Genomic DNA, 18,302 nt, shown 5'->3' on the forward strand with positions numbered 1-18,302 from the left:
ATGCCCTAAGCAGGGTAAATTCCTCTTCCTCATGCGCCAGGCTTAGCCTGATTCAATTTAAGGTGCTACATAGAGCACACATAATGGGAGCAAGATTGAGCAGGTTCTTTGGAGTGGAGGACAAATGTGGGAGGTGTGGCGGGAGCCCGGCAAACCACGCACATATGTTTTGGGCGTGCCCGGCACTGGAAGGGTATTGGAAGGGAGTGACGGGAGTGATTTCGCGGGTGGTGAAGGCCCGGGTCAAACCAGGCTGGGGGTTAGCTCTATTTGGAGTTGCAGAAGAGCCGGGAGTGCAGGAGGTGAAAGAGGCCGACGTTGTGGCCTTTGCGTCCCTAGTAGCCCGGCGCAGGATCCTACTCATGTGGAAGGAGGTGAAACCCCCCGGACTGGAGGCCTGGGTAAATGATATGGCGGGGTTCATTAAACTGGAGCAGATAACGTTTGCCCTGAGAGGATTGGCTCAAGGGTTCACCAGGCGGTGGCAGCCATTTCTCGACTACCTAGGGGAACGTTAGAGGGAAGACAGATGACCAGCAGCAGCAACCCAGGGGGAAGGGGAGGGGGGGGGGGGTTTAGTTTAGTTTAGGTCAAAGATAAAGGGGTTTTGTTACTGGTGTATTGTTAAAAATTTCTGTATTGTTATTGTTGCGTTTGCTTGGTAAGAGGGGAAAAATTGTTGTTTGGGAAAAAAATTTCAATAAAACATATTTTTTTTAAAAAAGCAAAATAATGTGGACCCTGGAAATCTGAAATAAAAACAGAAAATGCTGGGGAAAGAAAAACCCAGCAGACCTGATAGCATTTGTGGACAGAGAGAATCAAAATATTAAAATTTGCTTCATCTGCAAGATTATATAATGTAATGTCAGCCTGGCACACTTCAGTGTGACCACACAGTGGTTAGCACTGCTGATTCTCCCAGTTTCTGCTTGGGTTTCCTCCCAGAGTCACAAAGATATGCAGGAAAGTTGGATTGGCCATCATCCATGCGTGGGGTTGAAATGGGGGGAGCGACGTAGAGTGCAGATTAAATGGGCCGAACGGCCTCCTTCAGATTCTATGGAAACTCTCATCTCCACAGGTAGTTTGCACATTAAGAGGGTTTCCACACTGGCAGCAGCGACTAGTGTGGGCACACAAGCAACACACCAGCCCTGGTTGGCATAGCTGCCGCTGCAGCCTGGCTCCCACATACAGCCTCCGCTGCGCACTTCCAAACAATGGGGGAGGGGAGGGGGAGGGCGGGGCTGAGCCGTGCAGGCGCTGTGATTGACGCGGCGGCCCGGCCACTCGTGGGCGAGCGAGAAGAACACAATGGAGCGTTCGGCAGGGCGGGCGGGGCAGGGGAGGAACCAATGAGGAGCCGGCGCGAGGGAGGGGGCGGGGGCCGGAGGAGCCAACTGTCAATCAGCGGCTTTAAATGGCTGCAGTGCCACCCGCGAACGCTGCCTGAGGCCGCCGGGGGGGCGGGGGGAGCAGCAGTGCCGGAGGGGGGCGCTTCCGCCACCCTCCCTACATACACACACACTGCACCCCCTCCCCCCCCCCCCACAGCAGCGTCAATGACAGCTCGATCATCCACTGCTACTCCCAACCCACCATGGCCAGCGAGGAGGAGCAGCAGCCGGGCGGCCGGCGGACCAAGCAGAGGTTCGAGGAACTGTGTCAGAAATTGAACATGGACGAGGGTGCAAAATGCGATTCTTGGGCCAGTTACGAGAGCATCAGCAGGAAGTACACGCTGGAGGTGAGGGGGCGAGAGCCGGCCCGGGGAGGGGGGTGGAAGTGGTGACATCCGCCCAGTAAACAAACAACGCTGCCTGACAGCTGGAGGGAGGGGGCGGGGTAGAGGTGACCGAACGGCTGGAAATCAGACTGCCCTCCAGCAGGCGAGGAACACACATCGCTGACACTCGGTCGGCTCGCAATTTAACGTTTGTCCGCGTGAGGGGAGGGGGAAGGAAGGAGGGAGAGAGGGAAGGAGGGAGGAGGGGGCGGCTGGTCTGCGTTTAAAGGCCCGACCTCCCCACACACGACTCCGGCAGTCTCCCGAGGATCCAGTCCCCAGCGGCGCCCTGTCCTGACCCAGGCTGCCGGAGCAAAAAAAAGAGAAAGTTTCTAACCGCCCACCTAAACAAATAAATAGCCCCCCCCCCCCCCCCGGGGGTGGGGAGAGGAAGAAGGTGTGGGTTTGTTTACGCTCGGGCGGGGGGCTTCCGAGTGACAGCTGCGCGCAGAGGCAGTGAGAACAGTGCGAACAACTCGGGAATATCACACCCAGCACAGCATCCCGCCGCCCATCCCTCCCTCCGGCAACTCCAGGGCTTTTGCAGCTACTCCCCATGCCTAGCAGTGTACTCCCAGTGCTGACCACACACACACACACACACTGTGTGAAGCTACTTCTGTGACAGCAACTTTGAGTATGTGTCCTGGACAGATTGAGGGTGGCGCTTGCTCCCAGTGCCACAGTTGGCTTTGGGGGGGGGGGGGGGGGGAAAGTTGCATTTAAATAGCACCTTTCGCGTCCTCGGGTACACCCCGAAGCACTTTTTACAGCCCATTTAGTACTTTTTGAATTATTCGCTATTGTTTGGAGGCATCATATTGCACACAGCAAGGTCTCGCAAACAGCAATGTGACAAACGATCTTTTTTTGTAGTCTTGGCCCAGATAAAAAATGTTAGTTATGACACCAGGGCACCTTTTGTAGTGCCCATTGAAAGTTGTGTGTCTATTTAGGAGGGCAGACAGGACCTCTGTTTAATGTCACATAATAGTTAAACAACATAGCAATTCACTCAGTCCTACACAAAAATGTCAGTAAGAATATGCACAAATTATGGACTGAAGAGCAAATGTATTGATTTAGCAGAGCTCAGTGCTTATAACAACGTTCTGGATTTATGAAACTAAGTCTCCATGGGCGGAATTCTCCATTCCTGAGGCTAACTGCTGGCGCGAACGGAGAATCCGCGGGAGTTTTACGACGGGAAAATCACGTGAACCCCTCACCGATTCCATGCCAGTGAGGGGCTAGCATCGGCGCCGCATGAAACGCCTGTGGATCACGCGGATAATGGCCAGAGAATAGCCAGGTCCCAGACCGCGCATGCGCAGGGCTGACGGCCAGCACCGGTCGTGCTGGGAAACATGGCGCCGGCCATGCTGGAACCGTAATCCGCCCACCCGACCGCACAGCCTACCCCCTATTCACCCCCCATCACTTCCTGCAGCCCTAGCAGAAGCCCTCCCGGGCCGCGGCATGGATCCCAGCGAGTGTGGCAGCGCTGGACACTCCGCAGCCAGCACGCCAGGTTCCTGGCAGCTGGGGCCACACGTAGCCCGCGCCGTCAGAAACCCGGCCCATCGGGGGTGGAGCATCACGGGTGGGCCGGCTGATGACGCGCCAATGGCATTGCGGCTGTGAGCGACGTGCGCCCTGGCGACGCCAATTTGGAGAGGGTGGAGCATCAAAGCGGTCCTGCCTCGGATTGGGCGTCGGAAGCTATTCTCCGCCCTGTACCAATCCTGATTTTTGCGTCAGGCTACGGAGAATCCACCCCATGTTTCTCTCATTTATTTTGTAATTTCACACTTGGGATCAACCATGTGTCTTTTCTCTGCAAAATTTCCAGAATTTGTATCAGCTCAATTTTGCTAACTAAAACTGGACTTGCTGATTTAGGGGGCCATTGTTAATATAGATGGTAGACACAGCTACACAAGGACATAGATTTCAGCACAGACTTAAAAATAAAATCATGATTCACACCAGTCTTCATTTCCTTTTCTGTCCAAGTGGTGGGAAGAGAAAGTCAGAGAGACCCAACCGTATACTGACTGTCATGACTTGTAAAGCTTTTAGGAGCCACCAGGGCCATCTTTAGACCAAGGTTAAATCGCTCCCAGGATAATGTTTCAAGGCGTACAATGCCATTTTTCAATGCTGCTAAGAATATTCCCAACAACTCATCGATTACAAAACTACAGTGGCAGTTGACATTCTCCAGTCTGTCCCCAAGTGTCTATCCAAGTGCCCTGTGCTAGAATCCATGGATGAACCAGAAATGGGGGAGCTGCAACAAACACGGATGAAATTCAAAGCCTATAGCTCCAATGGTATTCCAGCTGAGGTCTTAAAAGCTGGTGTGCTTTTGCTCACATCAAGACTCCGGAATATTTTGAGCACTTCTCATACATGGCATCCACTTCTCTCACAAGGCCACCATTGACGAGGAGATCCAACACTGGGTCAGCAGTGCTAGCTCAACCTTCTACAAACTACTGCAGCAAAAGAGCTCTGCAAGTCAACAGAAGTCCTAGTGTACAGGGCAGTTGTTGTCACCACACTCCTGTACTGCATTGAGACATGGGCTGTGTATCAATAACACAACATCGCTAGAGAAGCTCCACCAGCAATGCCTCTGTTGCATCCACTGTATTCTATGGAAGGACCATTAAAGAAATGCTAGTGACCCTCTTAAAGCCAGTTCCATACGCATATAGGCAAAACGCCTGCAAAATCAACTATGATGGACAGTCCGGATGGCTGAAAAACCATCTTCCCTGCCAGTTCCTGTTTTCTCAACACTCAAATGACCAGGGTTGGAACGGGCAAAGAAAATGCTTCAAAAACACAAGCTCTTTTTGATGCATTGCAGCATTGATATTAATGACTGAGAGGAGCTCACTACCAATCGTTCAAAGTGGCAACAACTTGTCCATCAAGCTGCATCGTGGTTTGAACCCAAAAGCCTTGGTGATGAGATGGAGCAACAGCAGAGGGTGGGGGGAAGCGGGGTAATGGAGAAAGAATAGGAAGTCAATCCTGCACTGTGGATCCCTTTACCTTATAGGATGTCCTATCCCTTGTCCCAAAGATCTGCATTTAGACAATTAGCTTCTTCTGTCACAAGACCCACAGAAGAAACAAGTGTTGCTGAGGAGTTAATGATAATAATGTCATGAACTGGTACAGAACAGGATTTTAAAAAGTGGGCAGCACGGTAGCACAATGGTTAGCACAGTTGCTTCATAGCTCCAGGTTCGATTCCCGGCTTGAGTCATTGTCTGTGCGGAGTCTGCACGTTCTCCCCGTGTCTACGTGGGTTTCCTCCAGGTGCCCCGGTTTCCACCCAGAGTCCAATGATGTGCAGGTTAGGTGGATTGGCCATGATAAATTGCCCTTAGTGTCCAAAAAAAGGTTAGATGGGGTTACTGGGTTACGGGATAGGGTGGAGGCGTGGGCTTAAGTAAGGTGCTCTTTCCGAGGGTCGGTGCAGACCCGATTGGCAGAATGGCCTCCTTCTGCACTGTAAGTTCTATGATTCTATTCTATGACAGAATAGATGTCATCCTCTAATTGAGGGACATCCCATGACAACTTCCTGTCCAAGGTTCTGGAATGTTACTTCCCACCTCACCTATCTCTCAATTCCATTTTAATCCCTTCAATATGGTTCAGCCCTCAACAATGGTGACCATCCTGGTGAAAGTAAAATACATCCTTTATAACCTCTTCATGGTCTCCACATAGTATACGGTAATTGGCCAACTTCATCACCTCACAGAGCCTCTTCTTTGCAGCCTGTGTTCACAAGTCTACCTATTTCATTTCTGTCAGATAATCTCATTGGTTTTTCGACCCACCTCAGCACAGTTACCCAGTACCCTTTCGTTATAGCCTTGTCTGCTTCCTTTTCCTCTTTTACATGTTGCTCCATATTGACACTATTCATGTGTTCATCTGGCAGCCATTTCTGTTTTGTCAGTTGGCAGATCTGATATTAAGACATGGGTGAGCTCTAGCTCCCCCAAAATGAATCTGAGGAAGACTGAAATAATTTAATTTGTCCCCCATCAAAAAACTTACCTCTAGTGCCTTGAAATGAAACAATGCTACGTTTAGGACTTTCCTCACTAGTGTCATCCAATCCTAGCTTGCAAGCACCTACTTACTTCCCAGCTGTAGGCCTCCACTGACCTCCATTACAAGCTCCTTCCACCCAGTAGAGTTGTCAAACTTGAAATTCCCTTTACTACTGCTGTGTGTTTAAATATTTCCACAGTACGCCATCTTTTCAACTATGTTTTTGTTTTTATTTTCTTAACCCTTCCAATACTGCTTGGTGTATGTTTTACATTCACATGGGAGTGAAACCTTCTCTGTAAAGCTGCAATATAATTACAAGTTGTAAGGTGGGATAGAATGTGAAAAGAACAAACATCTTCAGATCTTCAGCACTCCACATTGCCGAGTCCAGCTTGAGCTGCTTGTAGCTTAAGAGTTGTGTATCTATTTCTTAGGGGCAGGACGCTGGTGTAGTGGTTAGCACTGATGAAGCATGGCGCCGAGGTCTCAGGTTCAATCCCGGCTCTGGGTCACTGTCCGTGTGGAGTTTGCACATTCTTCTCATGTTTGCGTGGGTTTCACCCCCACAACCCAAAAGATGTGCAGGATAGGTGGATTGACCATGCTAAATTGCCCCTTAATTGTAAAAAATGAATTGGGTACTCAAAATTTATTTTTAAAAAGTGTATCTATATTGTGTTTAGTACTATGAAGTCAGTTCATAGCTTTGCATGATGTGATGGTATATTTCAGAATATGCATAAAAGAGTTTCACAATCAAGTAGCAGTTGAGAAAGCATTGGAGTCAGTGACATGACTGATTCTCAAAATGAAAATATATATCCAATATATTATTAATCAGCTGTAAGAAACAAGGACAGACTGGGGGAAAAAAAACTTGAGCCATTTGTTTGTAAGCTGAAACAAAAACGTTTTCAATACAGTGGAAATAAGTACTCAATTTAAAAGTGTCCCTGTTGCAGCAATTGATATTTTTCTTTCAAACTTACTCATCTTCGTTCACTATATTAATACTTCTTCACCATCCTTTACTTTGAAGCAGTTAAAGCAATTAAATGGTCCAATCATGGATTTCTCCATATTTGCCAGGTAAAGTCAATTTTTAAAAGTTTTTGAGTCCCCACAAAAACCACTATTGACCAGCATAAGAACCCAATACTTCAAAGTTTGATTATTTTGAATTTTAAATTTATCTCTGTACCGTAACATGCAAGGGAAATTTCCCATTGTAATCACACAAGTTCACTTGTCTCCATGATCTTAGCAAGGTCAGAAACATGGTTCCATTTTTGACTTTTGTCACATTGACAGTTTGCATTTATACAGTGCCTTTAATGTATATTGTTCCAAGGTGCTTCATGGGCATTCACAAAGTTTGCCAATAAACTACAGGAGGAGATGGTAGGAGAGGTGCAAAAGCTTGGTCAAAGAAGTAGGTTTTAAAGGAGCATTTTAGAAGGAGAGAGAGGTCGAAAGTCCAAAGGAGGGAATTAGAGTTCCGACTTGTGCAACTAAAGATACAGTTTCTAGTGGTGGAGCGATTAAATTCAGGGATACTCAAGGAGGCCAGAATTGGAAGAGTGCAGATAGCTCGAAGGTTTGTAGGTCTAAAGGAGTTAGGGAGGGGCAAGGGCTTTGAAAACCAGGATGATTATTTTAAAAGGAAGGCATTGCTCTTCGAGACCAGTTTTCTATTCTCACTGTTGCTTTATTTGGTTTGGAATCAAAAATCTTGACGAGAGTTTCCAATTAAAAGTGGCCCAGTGAAAAATTGATTTTTTTCACTGATCCAGCAATGCCATCATACCTCACCTATCACACCAGTGTTCTGTTTCACCTTCTGCCTGAGCATTAGCGAAATTTGAAATCTCAAGCAGCCAGTCCAAGTACATGTCATAAACACAAGTAGCTGGTTTCATATTTCAGACAGAAAAATTGAACTTATTGAATGCAAACCTGCATTGTGGTAAATTTTAAAAATACTACTTAGCATCTGGCATTAAAATAGGGACAGATTTGCAGAGTAACTAGATCCAGACTATCTAAATTATATAAGGAAAGAGACAAGTTTCTCCATCCACCTCCCCAAACCAAAAATGTGAGTATGGATGATGACAACCACATCATTCGATCAGTTTAATTTCTAAACTAACCATTTGTATTTCTACCCAAAATAGCTACAAGGAAGGACAATTTATGTAATACACATACTTTGAAAAGGAGCAATCTGCATGGCTATGGACAAAGAACACGGAAGTGGAACTAATTGGCAGCTCTTTCAAAGAGACATAATGCACAGAAACAATGGGACAAGTGCCTGTTTCAGTGTTGTCTATTATATACTTGTATTGCAAAGGCCAAGACATTTCTGACCATGCTTAGTTCAGTTCACACAAAGATTGGATTAAAAGAGAAAGGAATATCTTTTACTTGGCCCAAGAACCTCCTAGGTTTCCTTTGAACCATCCACTCAATAAAGGCAAAGGTGTTTTAACAGCAAGTAACTTGTGCCGCATAATAATCTATAATAATCTTTATTGTCACAAGTAGGCTTACATTAACACTGCAATGAAGTTACTGTGAAAAGCCCCTCATGTCAACATGAGTTTTTATTTGCTTTTCAATTGCTTTCTCTCGTCTCTCTGCTCTTTGTCAATCACAATACTATTTGGGTCCCATTCCTCTATCTCATGCCCCACTGGTTTACCACATTTTCTCTTCAGTTTCTTGTGTTTTCTGTCGTATAAAGGATCCATTTACAATAACAGCAAATATTCATTATAATTCCCAGAAGCACAATCATCTAGATATACAGACCCACCTAATAAAAAGCAGCATACTTGAATTTTTAAAAAAATCCTCATATTGTAAATTAGATATGTCAGTTTGTGTATTTTAAAACAATGTATGTTTTGGAAAGCTTGCCATTTGCAATGTAGGTTAACTTAAGTCTATGACTGGAAATAAATCTCAAAACAAAAATCCATGCCTGAATGGAAATAATTAACTGCACTATATGATAGGGTTTTTCTTGTGTTTGAATTTTCCTCAACACCTCTGCCCGGAAGCTGAAGCTAACTAATCTGGTTTTACAATAAAATTCAGATCACTTTCACTTGATCAAATGAAAGTACATCAGAATCAAAGTTTCCAAAAATCTATTTTTCTCAGCTCTCCATTTCATTGGTTTTTCTTTTTGCAAATTGGAGCAATAATACATGTTGTTTAAAAACCCCAAATCAACAATAATTGAGCTAACTGAACAAACTAGAGACAGTTGCTTGTAAATCCCTGTTTGTAAATGATAAAATGAAGTCATTTAACTGAAAGGTTGTAGCTATTGGTAATAGTTGTATAATTCAAAGAAGGTTATTTTCTTTCAGGGAGAAGATCTTCATTGGTTGGCTTGTGCCCTGTATGTTGCATGTAGAAAAGCCATTCCATCAGTGGGACGAGGAACTGTGGAAGGGAATTGTGTCTCCTTGACAAAGATCCTACGCTCTTCTGAACTCAGGTAGGAATATATAAAACAACGTTAGGTTAACATGATTATTGCTTATCATGCCTCACGTGCAATTCATCTACCTCATTCTTACCAAGGGTAGATTTATGCTTCATAATAGATTCCCTGAATAACTTATCTTCAGTCTCTCGAGGTTGCCTAGAGTGACAAACAATGTGGTATCACTTTTATGTCTATACTGAAGAGAAATGGCATCAGGATATACATAGGCCAGCTACATTCTGTAAAAAGCAAATTTTGGAAAAATTATGGTGGTACAGCTATACTATTTCCTACCCTACCACCAATTAGTAGGAGAAGAATATTGCACTATTTAAATCATTAGATACTTAATTTCCATTATAATGTTGAATATCAAAAACATCATCATTCTGAACTGTCCAGTGCTGAACAATAAAGTTACAGATCGGCACAAAAATGGCCTAGAGATAATTCATGCAACCTCAAGATCAACCATATTTTGTGAATAAACCCCTTCACGCACAAGGATCTGCCACCAAGGTGTGCAATAATCAAAACCAGTCAAGGAAAAGTACTGTAGAGGGATAGGAAGGAACAGCAATCGTATTTTTACCTATCCATTGGTTATGGAAACTGGCTTGAGATCCCAGAAGCGAAGCCCCCATGCAACTTAAGAAAAGTATTGCAAAAAACTGTGTAAAGGTACCTTTGGGGGCCTGTCTATACTACATTTATCAAGGTCAACACTGGGTCAGTCATGTGGTAGAAGCCGTTCCTACTCCACTTCTGACCACAGCAGGATGATCCTGCTCTGGAATTCTCTCACTAGAAGAGCTTTCAAACCATAAATATATTGGAATGTTAGTGCATTAAATTCAGGAAAGCATTTACTTAAATGGAGTTTTGTATGTGGAACAGCTTGATCGAATTCTTCAATAAGATGCAAAAATGGGCAGACATGGCAGATCTGTCCCAAGAATTCAGGGAACGTACCGAAAAGCTGGAGAGGAACTTCACAGTCTCTGCTGTCATATTCAAGAAGTGCGAGCCTATCTTTCATGACCTTTTTAAGGATCCTCAAGAAGAACAGCCACCGCGACAGCATAGGGGTCGGAAACAGAGGTGAGATCTGAAACACCAAAATAAATGTTCTATAGTCTGTTCAGACGTGGTAGTGATTTGCGGCATATTTAAACGTAGTCCTAATTGGCAATATTACAAATTTGCACAAAGCTGCTTCTGCTTCAAATCTGTTAGTAGCGCAAAGTGTTTAGGTAAATAGTACATTTTACAAATTGTTAGTGAACTGTTTTATGTTTTTACTGTTGTACTTGATATCTGCTCATGCTCCGTATAGAAGCTATTTACAGTTATCGGTTAGTAAATTAATTGTAGGAGAAATTCAACTTAAATAATTGATATTTGGATTTGAAAAATATAACTGCCATGGACATAGTTTAATTTTCTTAATCTTAAGAACAGAGTATTGAGGTAAATGTATTCGATTAAGGCGTGGGGACATCAAATTCTGTCTCGGCAATATCCTGAAACAAAACAAGAATGTTCCCCTTTGCCTCCGTGAGTGGTTCTCTACAAACTCTAAATTCTGTCTATCCTTACACATATCCATAGCTCTGGTTATCCCTGTGTACAACTTGGATGGGGTTTTTAACCCTTTGCATTGTGTTTCTACCCCTTTGTCTCCAAAAGATATCTAGGTTGTATGTACAAAACCATTTCTTGGTTTATTAACACAAATGATTTACAATTGCTAGGTCTTTGTCACATTTAAGAACAAACTAAATGGTTTGGAAATAAATCAATGTGTCACCCTGGTCATTAAGATTTAAATTTATATCAATTAGATAAGCACAGGAACTACAGTACAACAGATGCCGACTTTGAATTGAACAGGATCTGGTAAAGATCAGCATGGCATTGTATAGTCTATCCTCTTTAACTCAGTCAATTTCTTCCCTGAATCAGAAACTATTCCTGTGCAGCTTTATTTTAAAAAATGAATTATCCAGTATTTTGAATTGAGCACAAGATTTTATTTTATTTATTGTCACGTGTACCGAAGTACAGTGAAAAGTATTTTTCTGCGGCCGAGGAACGTACACAGTGTGTACATGGTAGACACAAGGATAATCAACAGAGAACATTGGCAAATGGTACATCTCCAAAACAGTGATTGGTTACAGTGCGGAACAAGGAGCCAAACAAAGCAAACAAGAGCAGCATAGGGTGTCGTGAATAGTAGAAATGGCTGAATCAATAATAAATTCCACATACAAATGAAATCCTGGAAATTCATAGCAGGTCTTCCAGCATTTAGAGAGCAAGGACAGATTAAAATTAAGTCATGCAAAAACATTGCACGTGCTAACTTTCTAATGGCAAAGGTTTGGTACCAGCATTCACCAATTTACAGCACAGCCTTCTTTTGCAAACACTGACTTTATTGCTTTGCTTTTCTGAAGTTAGACAAAGGAGAAAAAAAAAGCAATTGGACTCAGATATACAAATTTGTGCAAAATACTGGTAATCAAATGTAAAGATGTTTAAAAAGGAAACACATTTGTTGCTCACGTGAAGTCGTGCAAGTACTCCATGCTGTGTTCTCAGTTAAAACCCTACCAGTACTGGTAGTATAACTGCAGTGTGGAATTACCCAGACTAAAATTCACAATCTGTTGTACTGTCTGCAGAAAGGTAGGTGTTAATCTTAGAGGGGGGAGAAAAATCATACTGATCGGTTCTATTATCTACTGGTTTAACAGTGGCCCTGACTGAAGATATGTGGATCATCTCAGATTGCTGCTGCTCGATTTAGTGGCATTCCATAATATGTTGGCGCAATACCAGTTATTCGTGGAACCATGTGAATGAACAGCACAGGGTTGGTTATGCTCTGCAGCTGTACCATTCTGCTTGAAGACATCTACACAGCATTTCACACTAAGATGTTCAACTACTTCTAGTGGTGCCAGTTCTTATAACACCGATGTTAGTCAATTGCCCATTATTGCAAACAATTAAAAATTATTTTTCATAAAACGTTTTTAAATTATAAATTTAGAATGTTAAGCTCAAGACTTCACTAGACATTGGGTGCAACAGAAATACATCATTTAACAAATGAGAGACTCTTGTTCTTGATTCATTGGCAGCATCGCAATAAAAGGACAGGAAGAGAGACAGAGGTAACCTAGCTAATGATAAACCAGTTTGTTAAATTAAATATTAATTTAAAAATAAAAGATTGTACATGATAAAGGAGTTATTTCTGTTATGGTGGATGGTAAAAAATAGTAGGCCTGATGTACATGGATTGTCAAAACAGTGGCCGATGGAATTTAATATCAGTTAGTACAAATTGGTAGATTTTAGTTTAATTATATTTTGGGAGTCATTGAGTGATGTGGCAGAGAAAGTTGGAGGTTTAGACATTAGGAGATGCATTGAGTGGAAATTATCATAAAAGCCAATTGAATTCTAGGTTTTATAACACAATCAAGGTAGGGCAAACAAATCCAGATCCTTGGATGACAAAGAGATACTGGTTATGATGCAGAAAAAGTGAGACACATGTCAGGTGGATAATACAGGGGATTGAAAAAGTAAATAAGATAAGCAGAGAGAGTATGAGAAGAAATTGGCAGCTAACTTAAAGGGAAAAGTCTTCTATAGGCATAGAAGTAGCAAAAAAGGTGTGGGGTTGATAAGGGCCCAAAAAGCGGATTTACGCATGGAGACAGGACGCATGGCTGAGGTATTAATATTTTGCAGTAAAGAGGAGATAGTTCAGACACTTGAACGGTTTAAAATTCATAAAATGTTGATACAATCCTTGTGGAGACATAGAAATTCTAACTTCTAGTTAGTAGTTGAAAGAATGCCGTGCCAAGATTTAGTATTTAAGACATTCATTGTAACAAATGACTAAAAACATTTAGCTAAACACTATCTTTGTATGCAACTTGTGCATTAAACCACAAAATGGAATAGTCTCTTGGCAATATGAACCACATGGACCTTGTACCCAGGTAGAAATGCTAATTAGCTATTTTTTAGTCTGCAGTCGCCACGCCGGGTTCCCGACCACTGAGACCACACGTCAACTGCGCAGTTGGGAACTTGGCCTATCGGGGGCGGAGCATCGGGAATGCCTTCAGGTGATGAGCTAAGGCCGTCCTAACGCGTGCGGCGCGCAACGCGATGGTGCCATTTCAGAGGGGCGGAGCATACAAAACCTGCATAAAACAGACGCCCCCCCCCGATTTTGCAGTCAGAAGGGATTCTCCGCCTGATTGCCGATTATGAAATCGGCATCGGGGAACGGTGACTCCCGCCATGGACTTTCTACAGGTCACAAAGTTAGTTACTCTTTAGTTTTGTAACCAGGAGGTGAGTTTTCTGTATTGATGGAATTTCAAAATGGAACAAGCTTGGAGACCTTATGATGTTGTAGTTTTCAGCAGTTATAGATATTGCTGCCCTCTCTGCTGCTGTTGCTGTTTCTACCATTATTGCATCTTGCAGACAGCACTTACAGATTAAAACAGTTATAGATATTGCTACCCTCTCTGTTGCTGTTTCTACCCATAATTGCATTTTGCAGACAGCACTTACAGATTAAAACAGAGACCAACATGGCTGCCTTTCTAAGCGGTTTCTCACAGTCCCCTTTTCCTACTATGGTGTTGTACTTCAATGGATTAGGCACAACCTGGACTATTGTTGCAGAAATTTACCCTGGGGGATTGAGACAATCACTGTCTTGGTTTCAGAAAGACCCATTTAAACACCTATTGGATGGTTTCAAGAGATGAATAATGACACTCTTAGTCAGGAATGTGTCCTACTGTTCTTTCAAGAATCCAAGAATCCACAGAGCAAGTCTGGTACCTCTTGGCGACCATCTGTTGCAACATTTTAATCCCATTTAAAAAAAAATTTAGAGTGCCCAATTCATTTTTTCCAATTACGGGGCAATTTAGCATGGCCAATCCACCTGCCCTGCACATAGATCATAGGGTTTACAGTGCAGAAGGAGGTCATTTGGTCCATTGAGTCTGCACTAGCTCTTGGAAAGAGCACCCTACCTAAGTCCACACCTCCACCCTATCCCTGTAACCCAGGAACCCCACCTAACCTAAGGACAATTTACCATGTCCAATCAACCTAACACGCACATCTTTGGACTGTAGGAGGAAACCGGAGCACCCGGAGGAAACCCACGCAGACACGGCGAGAAAGTGCAAACTGTGCTAGCCATATCTTTGGGTTGTGGGACGAAACCCACGCAAACAGGGGGAGAATGTGCAAACTCCACACAGACAGTGACCCAGAGCCAGGATCGAACCTGGGACCTCGGTGCCGTGATGCAGCAGTGCTAACCACTGTGCCATCATGCTGCCTTTAATCCCCATTTTAAAAGAAAAGTTAATTTCAGAAACTTTCACGCTGCATATGGTTTATGTTTTAAAGTTATGGGTATGATGTGCCTTTACTGGACAGGACACCTGTCAAACCCTTTCAAAATCTGCTGTGTTTCAATGAGGCTGGCTTTCATTCTTCTAAACCCCAGAGCATTTTGGTCCAATTTACTCACCTTCTCATCATAGGTCAACCCTCTCATCCCAGGAACCAATCTACTGAACCTTTACTGTACCACCTCCAATGCCAGTAAAGCTTTCTTTAATTATGGAGATCAAATCTGCATACAGTACTCCCGGTCTAGTCACACCAAAGCCCAGAACAATTGTTGCAAGACTTTTTTAGTCTTGTGCTCCAATCCCCTTGCAATAAAGGCTGACATGCTATTTGCCTTCCTAATTGCTTGCTGTACCTGTCTGCTAACTTTCTGTGTTCCTTGTGCAAGTTCACCCAAGTCCCTCTGATCATCAACATTTGGAAGTTTCACCCCTTAATCCCTACAAGAGCAATATTTACTGATTTTATTCAATTTGAATGATGATTGGTCAATGTTAATTTGTCTCAACTCGTTCCTTACTCTTTCTGAATTGTTGCCCATTTTAATTGAACCAATAAGGAGATACAGGGTTGCTCCAGTGTCATGAAATAGTAGTCCCGGCAAAATTAGTGTCTTAGAAGGGGGCACAACCTAAAGCCCAAATCCTAAAAAAGGCAAAGGAAATTTAACAGTTTAAATTTCCTTGGAATATTGCGCACAATTCTGGTCGCCACATTACCGGAAGGATGTGGAGGCTTTGGAGAGAGTGCAGAGGAGGTTTACCAGGATGTTGCCTCGTCTGGAAGGTGTTAGCTATGCGGAGAGGCTGAATAGACTCGGACTGTTTTCATTAGAACGACGGAGGTTAAGGGGTGACCTGATAGAGGTCTACAAGATTATGAGGGGCATGGATAGAGTGGATGGGCAGGCATTCTTTCCCAGGGCGGAGGGGTCAGTCACCAGGAGGCGTACGTTTAAGTTCAATGGGGCAAAGTTTCAAGGAGATGTGTGTGGCAGGTTTTTTACACAGAGGGTGGTGAGTGCCTGGAACGCGTGCCAGGGGAGGTTTTAGAAGCAGATACATTAAGGGCATTCAAAAGGCATCTCACCAAATACATGGATAGGATATGGCACTAGGAAGTGCTGAGGGCTTTGGCTAAGGGTGGTATCATGACCGGTAGAGGCTTGGAGGGCCGAAGGGCCTGTTCCTGTGCTGCATTGTTCTTTGTTCTTAAATTATTTTTCCTGTGCCCTGTACAGACTGCAGCCCATGTGATGCCCACCAGTCACAGAAGACACTAGTTTTGTACCAGCAGATTCCATATTGTCACACGCGCTCCACACATAGCACAGTCCTGCTCTGCTGTATTATATCTTGGAACTTTTTTTTTCTCCTCACACTTCATTTTCTTCTCTTTGACATTCATCTCTGACTGGACTCTTCACTGGGCATTCCCATTCTGTCAGCTTCCATTCTGATTCTGACTGCTTGTTGCTTGTTCTGATATTGTTGTGATTTTTTTTACCACCTCATAGTATTCAAGATTGTACTGTGCGAAATGTTTATCTGTACTTGTATTGTTATTTATACAGTATGTCATTAATTCATGGAGTGCTGAATAACTTTGGTATATCTTACCTCAACAAAGAGCTGCAATACAGATTATAGAACTCTTCTGATGACTCGTTCTAAAGTAGTAATAATGAAATGCAGTGGACACAAAGGTCAATAGCTTACTCACTGAACTCGATTTTAATTCACTCAAAACCCATTAGAGTTAAAATCCGGCCCATTGTGTTGTTGGAAGCAACCGGGGTTGTTTCATTTTTGACTTTGATGCAGAAATACTACAATAGTTTTCAAAGTGTTAGTATAGTAAAATAAGCTGCACAAATTCATGAAGCCAGTAATTGCTAAATTCTGAAAAATCCTTATATGGATAAACAGACATGAATAGAAATATATAACACAGACATTTTTGTATTGGACCATAGATCAATAGCCATAAATATTTTTGAAGAATAATCAGTTTTTACTTATTTGGCTGTTTTTTATGTCTGCGTTGCCAGCATAGGACTCCTTGGGCGAGATTCTCCGACCCCCCCGCCTGTCCCGCCGGCGTGGATTAAACCACCTACCTTACCGGCGGGACAAGGCGGCGCGGGCGGGCTCCGGGGTCCTGGGGGGGGATCTGGCCCCGGGGGGTGCCCCCACGGTGGCCTGGCCCGCGATCGGGGCCCACCGATCCGCGGGCGGGCCTGTGCCGTGGGGGCACTCTTTCCCTTCCGCCTCTGCCACAGTCTCCACCATGGCGGAGGCAGAAGAGACTCCCTCCACTGCGCATACGTGGGAAGCTGTCAGCGGCCGCTGACGCTCCCGCGCATGCGCCGCCCGGAGATGTCATTTCCGCGCCAGCTGGCGGGGCACCAAAGGCCTTTTCCAACAGCTGGCGGGGCGGAAATTCGTCCGGCGCCGACCTAGCCCCTGAAGGTTGGGGCTCGGCCCCCAAAGGTGCGGAGCATTCCGCACCTTTGGGGCGGCGCGATGCCCGTCTGATTTGCGCCGTTTTGGGCGCCAATCGGCGGACATCACGCCGTTTCCGGAGAATTTCGCCCCTTGTTCTTCTGTCCCTTTTCACACCACGTTTTTTTAAAAAAAAAAAAATTGTAAAACCTTTATGCGAAAATGAACAATCTGCTGCAATGGTCTGGTCAAAGAATGCTGTTCACTCGCTGTAAGTAATATGTCCTTCAGCATGTAGTGAATTATGCAACAAGTGCTGATTTTATATGTTCTTTCTCTACAGACGACAACCTTGTACAGTTTCTGAAGTGTTTAACTTCTGCTGGGTGCTGTTTGTTCAGACCAAAGGTAAGTGGGCAAATCATTGTGAGGAACCAGCAGAGATAACACCTGTTTTTTGGCCTGTAGCGCTAAATTATTAAATCAACAGCAGAGATACATTGAACTGAATGGCATGGATTATTGCATAAATTATGACAGTTAAAAAGAATAATTCATCAGAGAATGTAAATCATTGTATCATCCTTGCAGTACATTACTGCACCTTTTATAATCAGTGACTAGGACCAATTTTCTGTCTCTGCTGAAATGCTTTTACTTCCTTTTTTTCATAAATTTAGAGGAGCCAATTATTATTTTTTCAATTAAGGGGCAATTTAGCGTGGCCAATCCACCTAACCTACACATCTTTGGGTTGTGGGGGTGAAACCCGCGCAGACATGGGGAGAATTGTGCAAACTCCACACGGGCAGTGACCCTGGGCCGGGATTCGAGCCCGGGTCCTCAGCGCCGCAGTCCAAGTGCTAGCCACTGCGCCACATGCCACCCCAAACATGTTGGGCGCGATTCTCTCATGCCACGCTGCATGGGAGAATCGCCGTTCGCGCCATTTTTTCCCGCGTCGCCGGTCCACACCCGTAGGCGATTCTCCGAGGAG

At 44.1% G+C, this 18,302-nt stretch overlaps 1 protein-coding gene across 2 annotated transcripts in view; it reads left to right on the plus strand.

The window, feature by feature from the left end:
• Nucleotides 1-1,423: 1,423 nt before the first annotated feature.
• The window catches only part of rbl2 (retinoblastoma-like 2 (p130)), a 239,909-nt gene continuing 223,030 nt past the window's right edge, over nt 1,424-18,302 (plus strand). For both annotated transcript variants that reach the window (XM_072518251.1, XM_072518252.1), the window contains exons 1-4: nt 1,424-1,750; nt 9,262-9,392; nt 10,281-10,484; nt 17,649-17,713. In XM_072518251.1, coding sequence (XP_072374352.1) covers nt 1,604-1,750; nt 9,262-9,392; nt 10,281-10,484; nt 17,649-17,713 — 547 coding nt within the window. In that variant the 5' untranslated portion in view covers nt 1,424-1,603. The remainder of the gene's footprint in view (nt 1,751-9,261; nt 9,393-10,280; nt 10,485-17,648; nt 17,714-18,302) is intronic.

This window comes from Scyliorhinus torazame, chromosome 10 (genome assembly GCF_047496885.1).
Source record: "Scyliorhinus torazame isolate Kashiwa2021f chromosome 10, sScyTor2.1, whole genome shotgun sequence".
NCBI classification, from domain to species: Eukaryota; Metazoa; Chordata; class Chondrichthyes; order Carcharhiniformes; family Scyliorhinidae; genus Scyliorhinus; species Scyliorhinus torazame.